At 31.0% G+C, this 19,599-nt stretch overlaps 2 protein-coding genes across 2 annotated transcripts; both read right to left on the bottom strand.

Moving 5' to 3' along the window:
* Positions 1-1,268: 1,268 nt before the first annotated feature.
* LOC114750104 (uncharacterized) lies at positions 1,269-5,003 on the bottom strand. Its single transcript, XM_028938644.1, has 5 exons — positions 4,378-5,003; positions 3,820-4,031; positions 2,689-3,063; positions 2,519-2,610; positions 1,269-1,749 (listed from the first exon to the last, which is right to left on the bottom strand). Exons 1-5 carry the CDS (start codon positions 4,639-4,641, stop codon positions 1,520-1,522), a joined length of 1,173 nt encoding a protein of 390 aa, XP_028794477.1. The 5' UTR covers positions 4,642-5,003; the 3' UTR covers positions 1,269-1,519.
* Positions 5,004-11,832: 6,829 nt separating this feature from the next.
* LOC114750115 (uncharacterized) lies at positions 11,833-14,170 on the bottom strand. The gene is made up of 2 exons (XM_028938654.1): positions 14,109-14,170; positions 11,833-13,332 (listed from the first exon to the last, which is right to left on the bottom strand). Exon 2 carries the CDS (start codon positions 13,329-13,331, stop codon positions 12,027-12,029), a length of 1,305 nt encoding a protein of 434 aa, XP_028794487.1. The 5' UTR covers position 13,332; positions 14,109-14,170; the 3' UTR covers positions 11,833-12,026.
* Between the last annotated feature and the right edge of the window lie 5,429 nt (positions 14,171-19,599).

Here is a 19,599-nt window from a genome sequence, read left to right as displayed (position 1 = left end):
ATTTGTATTCATAACTACTACATAATTTTACTTTAGATAATGTGATGAAAAAAAAAATCTGATATTTTGTTCACTAAAGAAAAGCCCACCTCTAGTGAAGAACAATCAAATATTGTTGATCTTGATGATTGTGATGAAGATGAAGATAATAATCATATTGATTAAATCTTTAGTTGCTCAGTTTTTATATTTTTGCTTTCCCTATTTTATTTGCTTTTTTTTAAGTTTGGATAATAATTCATTAGTATTTGATGTTTGTCTCTGTACATCATTAGTTTATTTTACTGATATTATAATTTGAGCAAAAAATTTCAGAATTTTTATTGTTTTATTTTTTATTTCGAAATAATTGAAAAGAGTTTAGATTTTAAAAAATAACATAAAAATGCCGGCTTTTTTAGACCCTAAACCTACACATCTGAGAATCGAATTTTAACAATATGATAATTGTAAAGAAAAGGTCCGCGCCTTAGCCCTTCAAGACCTAGCCCTTTAGGGCCTTGCAGCTCTAGTTTTAGTGTCTTGGTTGCAAGCAAAAATGCAAAACGTATAATTATACAAAATATTGTTAATAAAGGGGGCATATAAAATAAATTCTTTTAAAAAACTTATTAGGATTTAGCAATAAAAACTACTACCATAAAGAAATGGAGAAACAGCAGATAAACATGTTCAAGGTTTTGATATTTCCCCTCTTATTATCGTAGATTAATTTATTCAAAAAATTAAAATATTAAACAGAAAGTAATCTAGTATGCTTTCTGTTGATGTAACTTTAGCTTTCAAGATGTTATTGATAAGAGTAGATTCAAAATTTCAAAAGTACGAAAGTTGCACGAAAGGGTTTGGATTAGTTTTTTAGAAGTGATTTTATGAAATTTAAAATATAAGATATTTTTTTTTTGACTTACGTAAAAACACTTTTTTAAGATACTTTAAAGGGATCCCAAACAACAATTTTATCCTACTAACAACAATGTTATTAGTATCAAAACTACTCAAAAACAAGTTCTACAGGTAATTCAACATATTTGGGGCAATTCAGCCAGATCTAACAAGCTTTTTCTGTCAAAATTCCCCCACAAATTAAAGCTAGACCCTAAAAAGAGTTGATCAGGAAATAAGGGGAAAGAACATCCCCTTCTCTTAACTTCATAAAGATAGTTCCAAAAGACCAAGAAACAATGGATATGGAGGACTATATATATATATATATATATATATATATATATATATATAATCCAGCACTTGTAAAGCTTCTCAAACTCTGCACATGCACAACCATTAACACACCCCAGAGGAACCTTAATACAGATGCTTGTCTAAAGCTTCACTGCTTCACTGCTTTTATTACCAAAGCAGGAAATCATAAACGACAGAGTCTAGCATTTTCTTTTTACGCTTTTTTCTTCCTGTCATTTTAGTGAGAAACTCCAAATTTCATTTGAATCTAGCATTTGAAAATGGGGCAAGCTAGGACTGCCACTTGACAACAAAAGTAAGATCCAAGTTCACAGCATCACCGGCAGAAAAACAGAAAATCGGGGTGATTGACCTGAAGCGCTCTTAACTGATCATGAGCAGCCTGCAAGAGAGCACTAGCTAATTGGCAATCATATCCACCGTTTGGAGTCCACATAGATGCTTTGAACTTGTATGAAGCAAGACCAAACACAGGTAAAGACATTTTGGGGATGCCATCCATCCCACTGGGACATGTCATTATGGGGGCCTGCACACTTTGTGAACCTGAAAAATGTTTGTTCAACCTCATAAATGCAACTGAATGGGGGAAAAAGGAACAATTTGTTTGTCATAGATACTAATAAAGCTGTTCATTCATTAACCTCCAACAATCTACAGCAATCACACAATAATTCACCTCCGTAAATGATTATGATGAACTCAGAAGTGCACGAGATCAAAGAGAGGAACATTGACACAGACAAAGCACATCTATACGGAAGTTTAGGACAGCGGCATATCTCAAATAATGGAATATCTTGAAAGAAGTCCAATTTTAGAACAACTGACAATAATATAATGTCTTTTCCACGAAAAATCTAATTTAAAGAATCGCCATAATCGTAAAGAGAAGATGATCTACAGGTGTATGCAATGATACCTTGAAAAATTGAACAGTTGAGTGAAAACAGCAAATGTCAGGTTCTCCAAGGTTTCAACAGAGGACGTGAAGTTCAAATATTAAAGATAGAATAAAGGTATGCAAACATCTGTAGAGAGGATAAGATAGACACCATACGCTAATATCAAGTCAAATTCCTAAGAATTATCTCAACCAAAGGGTGATATCATTCTAGGTTTATTCATAAGATGTTGCATTATTTTACGGGTATTATTTAAACATTGCATTTGATGCATCTGTAAATTAATATATGAAATTTCATCATGCTAAGGATAATTCAACAATCTAATTAAACGCAACATTATACTTCTCAGATTTCATTACAGAGCACAAATTCAGTGCACGAGAAATGAAGTGAGAATTACATCCTACCTTCCACAGGTGTATGAAGAGAATGAAACGTCAAAAAGCAAGCATCAAGATCCTTCAATGTTGGTCCAGTCGGTATTCTGTAAATAGGATACCTACAAGTAGAATAGGAAATTGAGTTGCTTGTACATCTGTAAGCTTCTCAACGAAGCACAATGGTAAAGAAATAGTACCATGCTACAGAAATCCAACTAGAAGATAGTATATCACAACTTCTAAGCCTCGAAAGCTCAGGGAAACGAAAAGCAAGATCTGATATCTTGTCGGCCAAAGGTTCACGGCTATAAGGAGGGTTCCGTTCAAGATACTCAAAAATTAAGTGGCCTTGAGAATTGACAGCCTCACCATCATCACTAGAAAAGCCATCCTGAGGGTTATTTTGGTGGTCTCTCAAGGATAATCTGTCCATCTGATGAGATACCTCATCTGAAGGATGTTGAAGATTTCTCTGGTCCCTCAAGTATTTCAATCCTCTTTCAGGTTCACCATCACTGCTACCGTCACTACTTGAGTCCCTGAAATCAGTGTCACTATCCTCCCCCAGTCGCCTGTTAAAAAGTGAAACATTCACATTATTGTTCTATACAATAAAAATGAAGAACTTTTAGCTGTGGTGACAATCCCATAGTATCGAATAGTAGGAACCAGTGAACCACATTACTAATAAGAACGTAGAGGGGGAAGAGAGAGACAGAGACAAAGAGAGTCAGAAAAGGAGCTTTAAACATTGGCCAATTTTGTTGATTTCTATGCTATGATCAAAAGCATTTGATACAGCAACAATTTATATTAAAAGGTGTATTAGATTATTCTATAAACATAATCAATGATCAATTTGCTATCAAAATTGGCAACATAATTACAGAGTTTTGCTGGTTCATGTCCATTCACAATGCTTCACACACTCTACTCACATAGAATACCACAATAAAGAATTCAATTTCCATTTTAAAGAGAATAAGTATAAACAAGCTGGTGATACAGCTATGAGGAAGAAATAATAAAATGAAAACAACATAAATATGCATAAAGCGTAGGAAGGGAATGCAATAAAACAGAAGGCAACTAAAGGAAAAATAGAAAATGTTTCTTAAGATATACAATATGCCTGACGATCATGCCATTGGCACTGCCATCATAATATAGAAGGGAACATCATGTATCAGCACTTTGGATGAAAGGGAAAATTTAGAAGAATGACAAACAAATGACAACCAAGCATTCAATGATGCAGTCTAACTTTATATGCAAAGGATAAATAAGTATTCATATGATTTCAACAAGGTTTTCAGTTACCAGATTACCTTGACTTTGCAGATGACTTCACAGAATCCACATAAATTTGAATTCCAGAAAGATAGGGAACATAATACTGAACAACACTATCTTTATCATTGAGTACAAGGGGCACTCCTGCACCATACGCACTCCACTCCCTGAAAGATTCCCACAAATCACCAAGAACAAAATACGGTTGAAACTCTCCGTCACATGTCTTGAAACTTTTCATAGCCGTCTGCAGTATCGAGATAACAGTTATAAAAGATGTCAACAAATAAAGTGATGTAGCAACTGACAAATTACCAGAAACTTTGATTCCTCCTAAAATATTTCTCTGGAGTTTATTCCCCATTCCTTCAGTTCATCCAAAACTACATAAAGCCTTTTTTTTTTAATTATTTCACATTGATTCGTATGTTTCAAACAAATGCTTAATTGGAGCATGATAAATCAATGAAAGGCAATTTTATCACTTACTTATATCATTAACTTTCTAGTGACCAACCAATGAAAGAACAAGACAAACAAATACAACCCAGCCAACCTAGAAGATCAAACTGAGTACCAGTAAGAATTGTAACCTTAGATGGATACTGAGCAAACACAGACGGCGTGATCGCCTGCAGGAACCGCTCTAAATTACTCAGTGGCTTCATCACAGGTTCACAAGTGGCTGACTTTTTGGCTTCATCAGATTCTATACGGTTCTCGGGTCGACTAGCAGTCAAGTCGCTGTGAGCTCTGCGTAGCCCATCATTTTCCATAGTAGGCCGACGCGCGTTTGCCGGATTATAAAACCGATCTTCTCCACGGGAGAGGCCAAATTGTAATCCGGCACCCAACATTTGTATACACAATAAAAAAGTAGCACAGGAATGCAATTCCTAGAAGGACCCAGAAAAAAGAAAGGCAAAAAAAGTTCTCTTTTCTGGTATCCGACCACGCCAAAGTATATGTACAGTCAACGATATTACGACAATCTTCTTCGAGATTGAAAAGTTCGCATCAGTGGCTATTAATCAGAGGAATGAAGCAAATGAACAAGAAAATGAGGGTTTTTGATGAAGGGTTTGAAGGTTCTGTGAATCGGCGAGCAGATGAAAACGTGATGAGAAATTGAATTAAATAAATGACCGAACGTGATGGAGGCAGAAAATGGATCTGGTTGGAGATTGCAGGGAAGGCAGGTGGGGTCCACAGAAGGGCAAAAGCGTAAATAGATTAGAAGGCGAAAAGGATTGATGCGCATGGCCCAGAAGATGAAGAAGCAGTTGAGAAAACACAGAAGAATGTGATGGGCAAAGCAGGCTCTGACTAAATGAATGGGCAACGAAGAAAAATTAGAAAACGATTCCTCTAAAAAGAAAGATTTTTTTTTTTTTCAAAGAACGCTTGGTAATGAGCAGTTCATTGATTTTTGTCTTTGTCGAATAGTTCATTCTTAGGCAGGTCAATTTGAAATTTGGACAAAATTTCCAGAGCAACGGTAGCTACACAATTTTGTTTTGTATCATTTAATTGATTATATTTTAATTCAATGTTTAATTTTAGCTTTAATATAAAGTATGCAAAATAATGGGCGGATATTAATAACATTGCAAACTAAAAATGAGAAGCAGGTTGCAAATTTATAATTTTTAAGGTTGCTAATTCAATAAAAAGTAACAAAAAATGACATCAATGATCATATAGGATTGCTATAAAATTCGGAGCATTGCAACTTATCTTGATTTCATAAATCACGTGCTTTTTTTTATTTTTAATTTAGTCTCTTAATTAAATCTTTAATTTTGCTTTATTAATATTATTAATCCTTGCATAGACATTAGTCACTAAAAATACTAATAAAACAAAGTTATAAGAGCTAATGCTATTAAAAAAAGGAAAATTAAATGATTTAATAAAGAAAAAAAACATAAGTATCAAATTAAAAATTAAGAAAAAGTATAAGTATCTCTAATATGATTTTCACTGGGAATATAATTCCTTGGTAGTGTTTTTCATTGTGAGGTGGGCACTGGACAGTGAGTTCTCATTTTCCTCCTGTATTGTCAATTTGGTTAGTGTTTGTGGATAGTTTTTCTCTGGATGTGTTTTCAAGACTTCAACAACCAAACTGGTTGTTTTCAAATGGGGTGAACAGGGAATGCTCACTTCTCAAAAGGCAAGGTTTGGGGATGAGATGCCATGTTTCCTTTTTTTTTTTTGTCTTAATTTTATTTTGTTGTTGTTTAGATTAAATTGTATGTGAGACTTCAAAATATTTTTTCAATAACACCTAATATCACTAGTTAATTAATTTCTAATACATCTAGATAGAGTATTTTTTTCAATAACATTCAATATCATAATTAATTTTTGGTGCATCCAAAGTATTTTTTTTTTAGCTGGTGGATGCTACTGAAAAAATATTTCTGAATACTGGATATACAAAAAATTAATTTAAAATATTGAATGTTATTAGGAAAAAAAACTTGAGAATGATATATGTACTAAAAAATAATTAATTTATAATATGTGCTATTGAAAAAATATTTTGGAATATGAGATGCATTAAAAATTAATGAATTTATGATATTGGATGTACTAAATATTTAAAATGCTGAGTATGTTAAACATTAATCAGTTTAGGATACTGAATGCTGCTAAAAAGTTACAGGATGTTGGATATAACTTAATTCAAATAATAAAAATTAAAAATTTTTTTTTTAAAAAAAAAAGGGGTTTAAGGAATGAGCATATCTTGCCCATATATTGGCTGTGTAAAGGTGAGACTTTTGGGTTGGTTCTTTTAATTCCCACAACTACAATCGCATTGATGTTTATGATAACGTTTCTCCATCTAGAAACTTTGATGAAGGGGTTTTGACATTTTTGGTGGCATCTTCCTCTACTTTTTGGTCCTTTATTAGGGTTAGGTTTTGTAGTTTCTTTCAGGATTAGGCTTTATTTTGATGTATTTTTGTTTCCCCCTTTATATCGCTTCTGGAAATGCTATTTTCCATGTAAAAAAATGTTGGGTTTCAAGATAAATTGAAAGTAATTAGCTCAAAAGTTTCAAAATTCAATAGAAAGCCGAACGGTTAGTTAGTAGATGACTCAAATGAGAGGTCTAGTAATTAGTTTTATTAGTTATGCACAACTTTGAGATAAACACTAGTATTCTCAATACTTTGTAAAATGGCATATAAAATAAAGTATAAATTTTTTCCAAAATGATGCCTTGCAATGGGCCATAGGGTTAGTATAAAATAAGTCTCAGTTTCTAATATGGCTAATCACGAATCGATGCCTAAGGTCAATTAGGTTTATCTAAAAATTATAATAAAATTGAACTCAAACTAAATTATTAAGCATTGGAGTTGGCAATATATATATATATATATGTATATATATGATATAAGAGTAATAGTCAAAGAGTACTCCAATATATTGTCTATTTTTTGTTGGTCGTGATCCTTTTTGATCTTTGATATTTGATATTATGAGATTAAATTTAAATACATTTGATCTTTTATTTTTATATCAAGTTTTAATTTGTTTCCTTAAATTTCAAAAGAAATGTTTTTAATTATTCACCTATACAATCGTTGGTATGATGCTTTTTATAACAATCATAATTATTTTAAAAATTAAACTTAATAAGTTAATATTTGATAACGTTTTGTTAGCAAAAAGAAATAATATTTGAAAATATTTCATTAACACTTAAGACCTTAGCATCATCATTTTTATCAATGATTTTAAGATTAAAGAATCAAAAACGTGCTACACTTTAACCAATTTAAATACTCTCTTTAGTTCTTTTTATAAAATCTTTTTAATTAAATTGCACAATTTGAAAAACTAGTTAAAATTAGTAAAAATAGTAAATACATAAAAATTAATTTTTTCAAGTATTTTATTATTTAAAAGGGGCAAATAAGAGAAAAATGCTGGTGATGGGATAAATTATGAAAGAGAATATGGTACTTAAAAATGAGGATAGAAAATAGAAAACTAGTTTAAAAAAAGTAAAAAAAATTAATTATTACTTATATCAACTTGTTTATATCCATTATCTCAATTTTTTTACACATAATCATGTGTCTTTTGTTTTTTTAAATGATAATATTTAATTATCATAATAAATATAAAAAAGTTTATGTAAATATTTTCAAAAGAACTTTAAAGAATGTAATAAGCTACCAACGCATGGGGAAAGGACACATTGATAAATTTAGATTTTTTTTTTAAGGGCTTTGAATCTCGAAATTGCACAGCTGGATCTAATTATTAACATTATCTATTATTATTATTAATTCCATTAAGTCTCAACCAAAGAAAAAGGACTATTGAGTTTGGTATTGTGATAAAGAAGTTGAACAGGCTCATAGGAAAGCCATAAGTTCCATTTTCAACCTATTATTATACGTCGATTAATTAAGATAATTTAAAAGTATTTGTTATCACATTTTTTATTTTACAAAAGACATGAGATTTTTTTAATTTGCTTTTGTGATAATTTTTAAAAAGGTATTTGTACGTCCATGACCAAAAAAATTTATGTGAAAGAACAAAGAAGTTTATAAGTTTATTAGAGTTTTTATAATGCCGTATATATCTGCATTACAAAATAGGAAAAATTAATTCTTTTAGTCCCTATAGTTTTTACTTATTTATAACTCATTTCTTATACTTTGACTCTATACAATTCAATCTTATAATTTTGACTCGTTTGTAACTCAGTCCTAAAATTTGACTCGCTGTAATTTGGTCCTTATACTTTTAACTATGTTATAATTTAGTCCCTCTTTTTATTAGATGTACAATTTTATTTTTAAAAAATACAAGGACTAAATTATAAAATGGGTAAAATTATAAATATCTAATTATAGCGAGTCAAATTTTAGAGATTGAATTACAATTGAGTCAAAACTATAAGTACTGAGGTTGTATCAAATCAAAGTATAGGGATTGAGTTATAAACATGTCAAAACTGTGGGGACCAAAAAATAAATTTTCCCTACAAAATATTAAAACTCTAATTTGGACAAAAACGTGAAAAATAAATATAAATATAAATTCGCTGCTAAAGTTGGTCAATGTTTGATCAGTTTATCTTAGATCTGTTTTGAAAAATCCATCTGCTTAAACCACAATAAATTCATCCGTTTTCCAGTCAAATTCATTGATTTTTTTATATCCCATTTTTTAATCAGTGAAAAATAAAAAATACTTAAAATTAGTATTTAATATGTTTCACTTGAATTATTCTTTTTTTTTCCTGAGCTGGCATGTGTTTATTGTGCATCTAAAACCAAACCAAGTCAACAAAGTTGTCTCCTCATCACGTATATTAAAAATTCTTGGTGATATACATTAGATTACACGTAGGTTGGTGATATACTACTATTAAATACATATCTAACCTAAATTGCCTAAATTAAATTTTAATAATTTAGGTTTATTTTTTTATTTTTAAAATCTAAGTCGTTTTAGTATATTTTGAATTATTGATCATGTATGTTCGCTACGCCTGCGCAGCTACACATAACTAGACAATATGTCAGAAAATAAATAAAATTCATTATAATTATAACTGTACAAAATTTTTGAGAGTCTTGTGACTTGTTTGCATGCATGAAAATGCATGAAGTCCTAAGAAATAATTAAAAATTTAGGAACTTGCCAGTTCAACCTGTTTTATGAAACTAGATGGATTTTATTTTATGTATCATCATATAAAATATGACAAATATTTTACAGAATATAACTTATTATATAAATTTTATATTTGATATGGAGTAATACTGAAATTAATATTGATTTCAGCTTAAAAAATATTTGTTTAACCATATATTTATCATATATTCCTCATCTCCAAATTACTCCATGAAAAAGTGTTCTAGAGTTTTTCTCCTAATTCTCAAAATTGTACACTACGACGACGGTTTGCTAGGCATATATACATGATGTAAAGTAAATTAAAACTATGTTAGAATCATGCGATTATATATTCAAAGAAGGAGATAATAATGAAAATAATACTACCTTTGATCCTTAATATAAGATCCTGTTTGACTTTTATTTTGGTCTTAAATATAAGACCCCAATCCACTTTGTCTCTCATATTTACTCAATTTTTTTCAAGATAATCCTTCTAATAATTATAGTTCTAGTTAATACACTTGGTTAGCAAGAATATTTTAGGAAAGACAACACCTATTTAGGACAAATAACTAACTCAACTTACTTCCTTAATCTCCTCAAATTACTCAACTGGCTCTTATAATTAGGACCGGAGGTAGTAATAAACCTGCATGTAATTTATTTTTATATTTTTCGACATTTTTTTAAATATATTATATTCAATCCCTTTTATAAACATGAAAAAATTAAACTACTGGCTTATTGCGTGGATTCTAAATTAGATGTGACATAGTGACCCTCCATTGTTTTTGAAGGACAAAATTGAAACTTATTCAGCAGCAGGAGAATCTAAAAAATAAAAATCCATAAAGAACCACAGATTAGTGGTAAATTCACCCAATTATCTGGATCACAGTAAATAATTGGCCACTTCAAACTGTCCATTGGCCACTTCAATAATTATCATTCAATTGTGTGCATCCAACTTTCGGCCCAATTTGATTCTTTTTCTTTTTTCTTTTTAAATTTAATAATCTACAAAATAGTCAATTAGTGAATACTAGTATACTAATGAGTGCCCACAGAAAAGCAGAGAACCTTCACACTTTTTATTTTTTATTTTTAACCAGCAGAGAACCTTTTTGCTTGGCACAATCATGATAGCACATTACAATTCAATCCGATTACAAATTAAATATTGGTACAAATCAAATTGCTCAAATAAGTTAGCCATGGTTGGTCATAATAAAAACATAATAGATATTTTATTTTAGTTGTTTTGCAATGGACTATCAATACAAACATTAAATAAATATAGTGGCAAAACATTTAAGTAATAATTTACTTGGCGACTAATAACTTTAAAAATTGATATATTTTTATGGAAGTTGCGAATGCGAGTATAATGATAAATTTATTAAAATAGAAAATAGTACTTATCCAATCGTTAATATATGACCTAATTGTTGAGTTATTTTTTATTCTAAATATAAGACCTATCTATCATATTTATTAATTTTTTCTAAATTATCCCTATTAATACTCTCTCAATCATAATCAATTAAGAGAATAAGGGATATTAAGGAAGATAATTATAATTTTAGAAAAAATATGTTATATTTCTTATAATCAATTAACTTACTAATTTTTCTAATTTAATCAAATTATTTAAATAGATCTTATATTAAGAATCAGAAGAGTATATTATATTTGACGCTACATTTGATATAAAATTATCAATGGACCAAATTAATGAGACTAAAGTTTTTAGAAAGGCATAACTCACTGTAGCTTAGTGGCATGTAATGAGGTTGAGGATTGGTCGTACCTATGACCTTCGGCTAACAGGGACTTTTTTTTGGACCTGGAAACAAACAAAACTGGAAGGCACCTCGGTCACAATAATGCAGCAGAAAAAGGGAAGATAAGTGGTGATGCTCCGAAGATGATGCTTCGTTATTTATTTGATTATTTTGTTTTAGATTTAGGGATGTGTGGAATTCAATTATGAATTGGCATATTCAAACCATAAAAGGATTGGTTGATACTTGAGCGTCAATCTAGAATTGATTCTTTATAACCCTCCATGCCCAGGATGCTATTCCTTCCCCTATTATTGGGAGAATTCTCCAAAGAAAGACAAAAGTCTATTTATATGCGAACTTTTTGTAAAAAGCTTTTATCATACTTTATTCATGGAAGCACCAAAATGTTCTCTCACCTGGATCAATAATAATTCGTTTCTTGAGTTTCAAATAATTGTCACTCTGATGAAGGAAATAATCTACTTTCTTCCACTTTGTTTATGGGTTAAAATTTCCAGAAATTTATCTAATTAGTAATCTAGTACCTTTAGGAGTTTAGTGTTAATTCAAGCAATGTGACAACAAAGACAAACCAAAGTATAGTCAGAGCTAAAACATGCAGTCCACAAGACAAGCCATGTTCTCCACCAAGGATATATTTACACGCTGGCTTGCCCACCAGCCAACAAAACCTTCATGATTAGCTTGATTTTTTCCAACAATTTAAGTGTTAGACTTAACTAAAATTTCTTCTTCTTCTTCTTTTTTTCCCTTCACTTCAAACAAACTGACCCTTAAATACTTTCAATAGGTGGAACGTTCTTGCAGTACCACCATATGGGAGCAGTAAACCAAGTATACGACCATTTCTCTATGTCTCCCCGAAAGCTAAAAGGCTCACCATCTTCATTTCCGAGTTTGAAATTACCCCAATCTCTACCAACATTCTTGACTAATCCTAGACGAGTTGATATATCTTTCAAATGGTTCGAATCCCACTCATTCCACCAAGGTGCAGCCTGATCATTGGTAAAATATATGCTGTTGCTAATCCCAACTCCAAGTTCCTCAATGGAGAATGATGATGAACAACATTTTCCTATGAATAGCATCCGATCCTTCAAATCCTCAACCTTCTTCCAAGATGATTGACAAAGATCCAACGAAAATACCTCAAATTTTTGTGTCTCAAGCACTAGATCTTGTTTTGGGTGAAAATATCTACAAACAAGCAAAACCTCCCCACAAGATTCCACAAGATATCTTAAAATGCGATGCTCATCATTCCTCTCCAATATTACAACATTCAACTGCATCATATCTAGCATTTTCATTTCATGAAAATGTATTTCTAGTTCAGGCAATGTTCCAAAATGAACATCACCTTTACTAGCGCTAGAGCAGATACTTTTAGTATCAATTTGCCATATGTTATAACTTCCATCTAAGAGAAAAAAACTTCCTTTACAAAATACAGCATCTTCAAATGGTTCACCCGTCATTTTATGTTTAAGCCATGATTGTATTCGTGGCATATAAAAAGCCAGCTCCCTATGCTGGCTATGTAGAAGCATACACATAAAGTCATTCTCAAAGGGACGCCCAGATAGCACTATCTTGTGGTAAAAGTTCCATATTGGAGGCAGAGTAATTTGGCTTCTTGTAAAAGGATTCAACAACATAATTTCAAGAATGAAACTGTTCATTTCTTTTACCATAATTAGCCACTCCTGAAATGATCCCCAACAATACTTGTCATATGCTTCTGACAACTTCAATTCCCAAACACGGTTATCTAGTATGCTAATACAAGTTCTATCTTCTTTACACTGCTCACCTGACACTAGAAGCCAAGGAAGTCCATGGGTTTGCCAACCAGGAAGGTCTTCACCAAGAAAAGCATTCCAGCTTCTGCAAGTTTTACTAAGGGATAAGCGATCAACTAAACACAGTTTGTCAACAATCATTTCATTAATATCTTGAGGGAGGCTTGACCAGTCCGCATGGTATTTCCCCTTCAATATTCTTTTTTTGTGTCTTCTTTTCCTCTTTTTGGCCATACTTTTTCTCTTAATGAATTCCAACAGAAATGGAGGCATCCTGATTGATATTAAAGAGTCAATAAGGCATCGAGTTTGAAATGAATAGATTAAGGTCAGATTAGATTTTTATTCACTAACAAGCCAAGAGATTTATGACTGTTCTATCATATGATCAAACAAGCCCATAAACATTCATACTATCATAATATATTGAGGATTTTGGAATCCATCACCCACTCATCCCTTGCAACTGTCCAAGTGGTATGTATAAAGCAATAGCATCTAAGTAATCTGAGTAATAACTGAGGTAAAATGTTCGGCCAACAAAAAAAGGTAAAATAATCCAGCCAGTTATAGAGTACATTTAACTTGGGGAGAATGATTCAGTGGACGGGTCACACATGACAAAGCAATGACCATGGAAGAAATATTGCTCTCAAGTCAAAATTCAACATATTGCAAACACCAAAATATGTAAAGATACATGAAACTATCCATTGAGGCACCCTCAGATTTTCAAAATACCAATAAATAAGTGAATTCAAAATTATAAACAAAATTGAGCCAACAATAATTAGGGGATCAATAATCTTGGTCTGTTAACTAAATGTACATACAATTATGTGTCAAATGAGTATATAGGTAAGTTGGATTCATCACCAGGTCATAAAAAGGAACTCTCCAAAGTACATTCAGCTCAGCAAGTAGCTAAGGTCTAAGAAGGTTGGTCATATTCTAAATATTAAAAGATCACTATTCATTATCATAACTATTCATCAATAAGTTCTAAGTCCCTTGAAGAATAAAATTGGTAATAGCTTTTTAAATACAAACCTGTTCTAACGAGCTAGCTAGACTCTGTGAAGTCACAACATATTTGGCAGAATTTAATCTAGATCAGACCGCTCCAACACAGAACTGGCCTCTGAAACCCAATTGAGACTCCGAACTGGTGTTAAATTGTTAATAACTAGAGACAACCCAGTGCACGAAGCTCCCACTATACATGGGTCTGGCCCCCTGGGGAGGGTTGGGGCCTCTTGGATCTATCGTATGCACCTTTACCCTACATTTTTTATTTCACGAGGCTGTGTTTTCACTCAACCCCGTGACCACAAGGTCACAAGGTGACAACTTTAACGCTGCATCAAGCTCTCCCTCTCCAGCACTTTTTGCTTTCTTTTCCAATTATAAATTTAGAAAGCATGTTTTACCCTGAACCAGTTACTTTCCAAGTTGTAATCCTTTTTTTCAAGATTGACGAAATCCCCACTACATGCATTCTGGATTACTTGCAAAGCATATGACAAACTGGTTAGCATTAGAACATATTTAAAGGCAAATTATTGCCAAAATTCCTAAAACCAGGGAACTCTTCTGGGAGAGTTCTTTATTTGGTCAAAAACTCCTTTCCCAGGATTGAAAACTCAGAAAACAACAATTACATAACAAGGGCGACAACCAAGATATAATTACTCACAACAAAAACGCATACTATCCATAAAACAGTAAGTATTCCTGTAACACTGCACCCACTCGCTTGTGCTCTACATTGTCAAGGAACTGCTTTTACAAATACCCAAACCGATTTTCAAGGGGAAATCATTAGCGCGGAGACTAGGAAAAATGGTGATTATCAGATACCTTTTACAGAAAAACCTCCTATGTTCTGATTTGCACAGTCGCCGGAACCAAAATGCAGTGATCGGAGCGAAGCCTCACGTGCAGAAACGGGAAAAGCCGCTTTTTCTCCGTGACCGCAATGGCGTCCGCGAGTCAAAGAGTGGAAGTGGGGAGGGATGATTTGATAACCCGTGCTTGTGGGCTCAATAGCGGTTTAGATCCAGGTCAAAAGACTTGGCCCAATCCAAATATCTCAATTCCCAATATTGAGAAAAAGGCCGGGAAAGCTTAAATTTTTATTTCGATACAAATTTGAAAGAAAAAAATTAAAGAGGAAGGAGATGCGGCGGTAAATATTAGAGAGAATCAATTCAAAATTTCTCCCTTTTTTTTTTGATAAATTATATAAATTATCTTCTGAATATGATTTGCACACTTTTCCTAAGCATTTTTCCAATAAAATGAAATACTACCTTTGGTTCTAAATATAAAACATTATTTTTGTAAACGAGGTTTTATAATAAGGATCGGAGATAGTAATTAATATAAAAGCTAATTGATTAATTTGAGTAGATTAATAAAATTAGTTAAATTAGTTATTTATAATAAATAATTATTGTCTTTCTTTGAATATTCTTGTTAATCAAGTATATTAGTTAGAACTATTATTATTGTAAATATTATCTTAAAAAATAGATAAATATGAAAAATAAAGTAGATTGAGATCTTATATTTAGAATCAAAATAAAATTCAAATGAAATTTTATGTTAAGAACCGGAGGTAGAATTACTACAGAAAAATATGTTACAATACCATATAATTTCATAAGGAGTAAAAGAGAACCGGTCTAGAATGACCAAAATTATAGTCTGAATGATGATAGGAGGAGTGAGATTTCCATCGAGCATTCACCTGCAATATGATAATGCTGAATTTTGAGCAATATTGGTTGCTATAAATAATACTACCTCTGATTTTTAATATGAGAGCTAGATAACTAATTTGAAGAGATTAAAAAAATTAATTTAATTATTTATAATAAATGTGTGATGACTTTCCTAAATTATTTTTATTTAATTATATACATTGAAACTACATTTGGATGAAAATATCTTCCAATCAATAGGTATATTTTGGAAAACACACTATAAATTTGGAAAACAAAATCAATTGAGATTTTACAATTAGGACTATCAACTAGTTCTTATATTTAATACTAGAGGTAGCATATACTCACTTTGTGTTGGTTAATATTGATTTGAATTTTCGATAAATTTATGTTTTAAAAAAATAGAAGGACTCAATGGTTTCTATCGTATCTTGAAAGAAATTTATCATTAACCCAACTTGTACCTTAAAATAAAAATATGAAAGAACGAATTAATCACAAAAAAGTGTTCCATAATTATAAGTATGAACGAAATCTCATAATTTCATCTCCTTTCCCTCTATTTTCAAAGAACTATCATCGTTATACTATAGTTTACCAAGAATATATTACTACCTCTGGTCCTAATTATAAATATGAACGAGATCTTATAATTAGAACCGGAGGTAGTAATCAACAAGGTGGACTTTCATGATAATTTAATGTAAAGCTTACATATGAAAAACGAAAGAGGGAGAAATGTGGTGCATAGTGGAGGCAAGTCGACAGAGGAGGGTTTGAATTTTGAAGTGTCGGGTGACTTGACGGTCTTCTTGGATCTATACACGTAGCAATTATAACGTACTACGGGGGATTAGGGAATGGAGGCTTGGACTTGATCACATTTCTGTGGGTAGTCCTTTGACTCCTAAACGTTTTCTTCTTCACCCTTGTTACTATCATGGAGGTCCCCAATATCGTCTGGTTGAATGTTGAAACTACATATATCGTATAGAACAAGGCTCATCAACCAAAGTGCTTGAGAACAAACTTGTGCGGTTGGGTTGGATCAATACAATAATCACACTTCTTTTTCATTTGAATTTGCCACTGACAACATGATTTCGGTTCCATCGTTTTTCTTTGCTTGTTAGAAGGGTTTGAAATTTTTCCTTTCAAACCATGGGTGTGGAAATATGAGTTCTGTTGTGTACTACAGATCAAAACAGTATATTCAACGATTTTTTTTGTTCTCATTTGGTGAGATGTAAATTAAATTCTAAGTCTATACGTAATTTTTAAATTCTTAACAGTCAAATAAATAGTTATTTATTTAATGATGGCTTATTAATATAGTTCCTAAAATTTAATCACATTTTGGTTTTGATCCCTGAAATTTGAAATATTGTTCCAGAGATAAAAATTTTTTAGATGGATTAAAATTAAGTTGTATTACAGAAACTAAAATTAAAATTAAATTAAATTTCAGGACTAAAATAGGATTAACCTTTTAGGGATTCAAGAACCAAAAAAGGGTCAAGTTTACGATGTCGGGTTATTACATTAATTTACTTGACCGCTGTTAAATAAGTATAGAATGTTAAGTATAAAAAATATTTCAAGATGCTCAATGTACCCAAAAAATACTTTGAAGTACTGGATGCATCACAAAATATTTTAAGGTACCGAATATACTTGAAAAAATATTTCGAGATACTGGACGCACATTAACCCTAGTTTTAAATATAAGAGTTGGATAACTAATTTACAAAAAATTTAAAAAATTAGTTAAATTAATTATTTATAATAATATATGTTAGTTTTATTAAAATACCTATTTTAACTATTTATATTATATATTATTTTCCAGAAGAAATTTTTTAATATGTATAATTAATAAAAAGGAATTTATGAAAAAAATCATAAATTTGACAAAAATAGATTAAAATGTTATATTTAAAATCAAAATATAAATTAAGTGAGAAGTAATATGATTTGTTTGATGATTATCTGTGGAGTATCTGCCTGTTCGAACTTATTTGCATATGTTTATCTTGGTCTCATTGGGATTGGCTTTTCTAAATGTTTACAAAAATGTTTTATATCAACCAAAACAAAATTTTGCATACATATTTATCTCTTATTTTGTAAATTATAATTAAAAAACTACAAACAGATTTTTAAAGTATTTATTAAAATTTTTATATAAATCAAGCTAAAGATTTTACTTATATACTTATCTTTTATTTCATATATTATAATTTTTTTTTAAAGAAGCCAAATTTTCGACCGGTTTCAAACGAAACCCCATGCCCCCCAAGGGGGATAACTAGCGAGGTGCACGTGATCCATAATTCTTGCCACGCCAATAAAAAATAAAAAGAAACAAGAAAGAAAAAGTCAATATTGCATGTGGGATAAGTTGTTAAATTGTGATTGGTGTTTTTGCGTTGTTTTTTCTGTAGTTCCTTCCTGTTTGTCCTTTTTCATTCAAAAAAAAAAATTGTGATTGGTGTAAAAGTATTTTGTTGTCACAATTTATTTCCAACTTTCTCACGGTCAGTACAGTAACAGGTGACTACCTCTGACCCCACCCTAGTGGCTTCTGGGCAACAAAATTATCAATCACTGTTACCTCGTCTCCAGTTCCCTCCGCTGTCGCCGCTTTTGGTCTCACCCGCATTTCGCCGTGCCCGCCTGCCCGGCCAGCTTCTTGCTTTCCGTTACTCCATTTAAAATTATGTTCTCACATAAAATTATATTTATGTAGGCCTAATAATATTCTCATTGTTTACGGGGAGTATCACTTTTGAGGACTAAATATTTATTACTTTAATTCACTCATAAATTTGTGCCATTTCAATAAAAACATTTTAAATTATAAATATGCCTTGGGTGAATGGTAAATGCTTATTATTTTATAATGTTATGAGTAAATAAGTGATAAATTTGATATTATTTTAATAATTAATATCTCCGTTTGGCGCTTTAATATAACTCTTCTTTGTTTTTGTGGTGATCATATTTTCATTTACTAATTCATTGCTGATTACTAGTATAGTCTGTCTTTTAAATTTATTTGATTGATTTGGGGCATCAAATCATCTACTTGTAAGAGGTTTAAAAAAAGAAAAAAAAAGAAGAAACACGCGGAGAACTTTTTTTTTTTTTTTGGGTTGTTGCACGTTTTCAATTTTGTCCACTGAAAGCCGAAAAGCAAGTTTTCAGGCCAAAAAAAAAATTCCGAAAAGCAAGTGAAGTGGGGAAAAAGGGGATATATTTTCAGGGAAACTAGATGGTGCTCGTTCATCCAAAATATAAATATTCAGAATGTATTTATATGAATCATTATTCTAAATATAAATCACAAAACTTTTACACACAATAGAATGAAAAACTAATAAAAAAATTTCTATAAATATAAACATGCCTAATTTATATGATAAAATATGAATGACATTTGTATATTACATAGTATTTGTGTACCAATTTGTTTAAAGGTAATGTTTATCATTCTGAAACAAACAATTAAATCGGAAAATCTCATCTAAAGTTGAGAAGGCTTATAAAGTTGGCTTATACAAATAAATGACCTGAGAAAGTAAACTGTTTGGGAGAAATAAATAACAAATTTGTATTGAATCAAGTCTTATACATGCTCTAATTTTTTTTTTTTCACTCAATAATCTTCCTAGCTTTCATGCTGCAACCCCTAACCATTCTTTATGGATCATAATAGTCTAACTTCAAAAACTACAGAATGAAGTTATAAATCTTAATAATGATTATCAATCACACAAACAAACACCAAAGTTTATTTTTGCCCACCTTTC

The sequence above is a fragment of the Neltuma alba genome, unplaced genomic scaffold (assembly GCF_004799145.2).
Source record: "Neltuma alba isolate B1F8T4 unplaced genomic scaffold, ASM479914v2 tig00006329_pilon, whole genome shotgun sequence".
Classification (NCBI taxonomy): Eukaryota; Viridiplantae; Streptophyta; class Magnoliopsida; order Fabales; family Fabaceae; genus Neltuma; species Neltuma alba.
This window is presented reverse-complemented; position numbering and strand designations above follow the sequence as displayed.

Coding starts and splice junctions, on each gene's coding strand:
- LOC114750104 (XM_028938644.1), bottom strand. CDS start 4,641: ATGTTGGGTGCCGGATTACAATTTGGCCTCTCCCGTGGAGAAGATCGG. Junction 4,032..4,377: donor TTGCTCAGTATCCATCTAAG/GTTACAATTCTT, acceptor TCGATACTGCAG/ACGGCTATGAAAAGTTTCAA. Junction 2,611..2,688: donor AGTTGGATTTCTGTAGCATG/GTACTATTTCTT, acceptor TTCTACTTGTAG/GTATCCTATTTACAGAATAC.
- LOC114750115 (XM_028938654.1), bottom strand. CDS start 13,331: ATGCCTCCATTTCTGTTGGAATTCATTAAGAGAAAAAGTATGGCCAAA.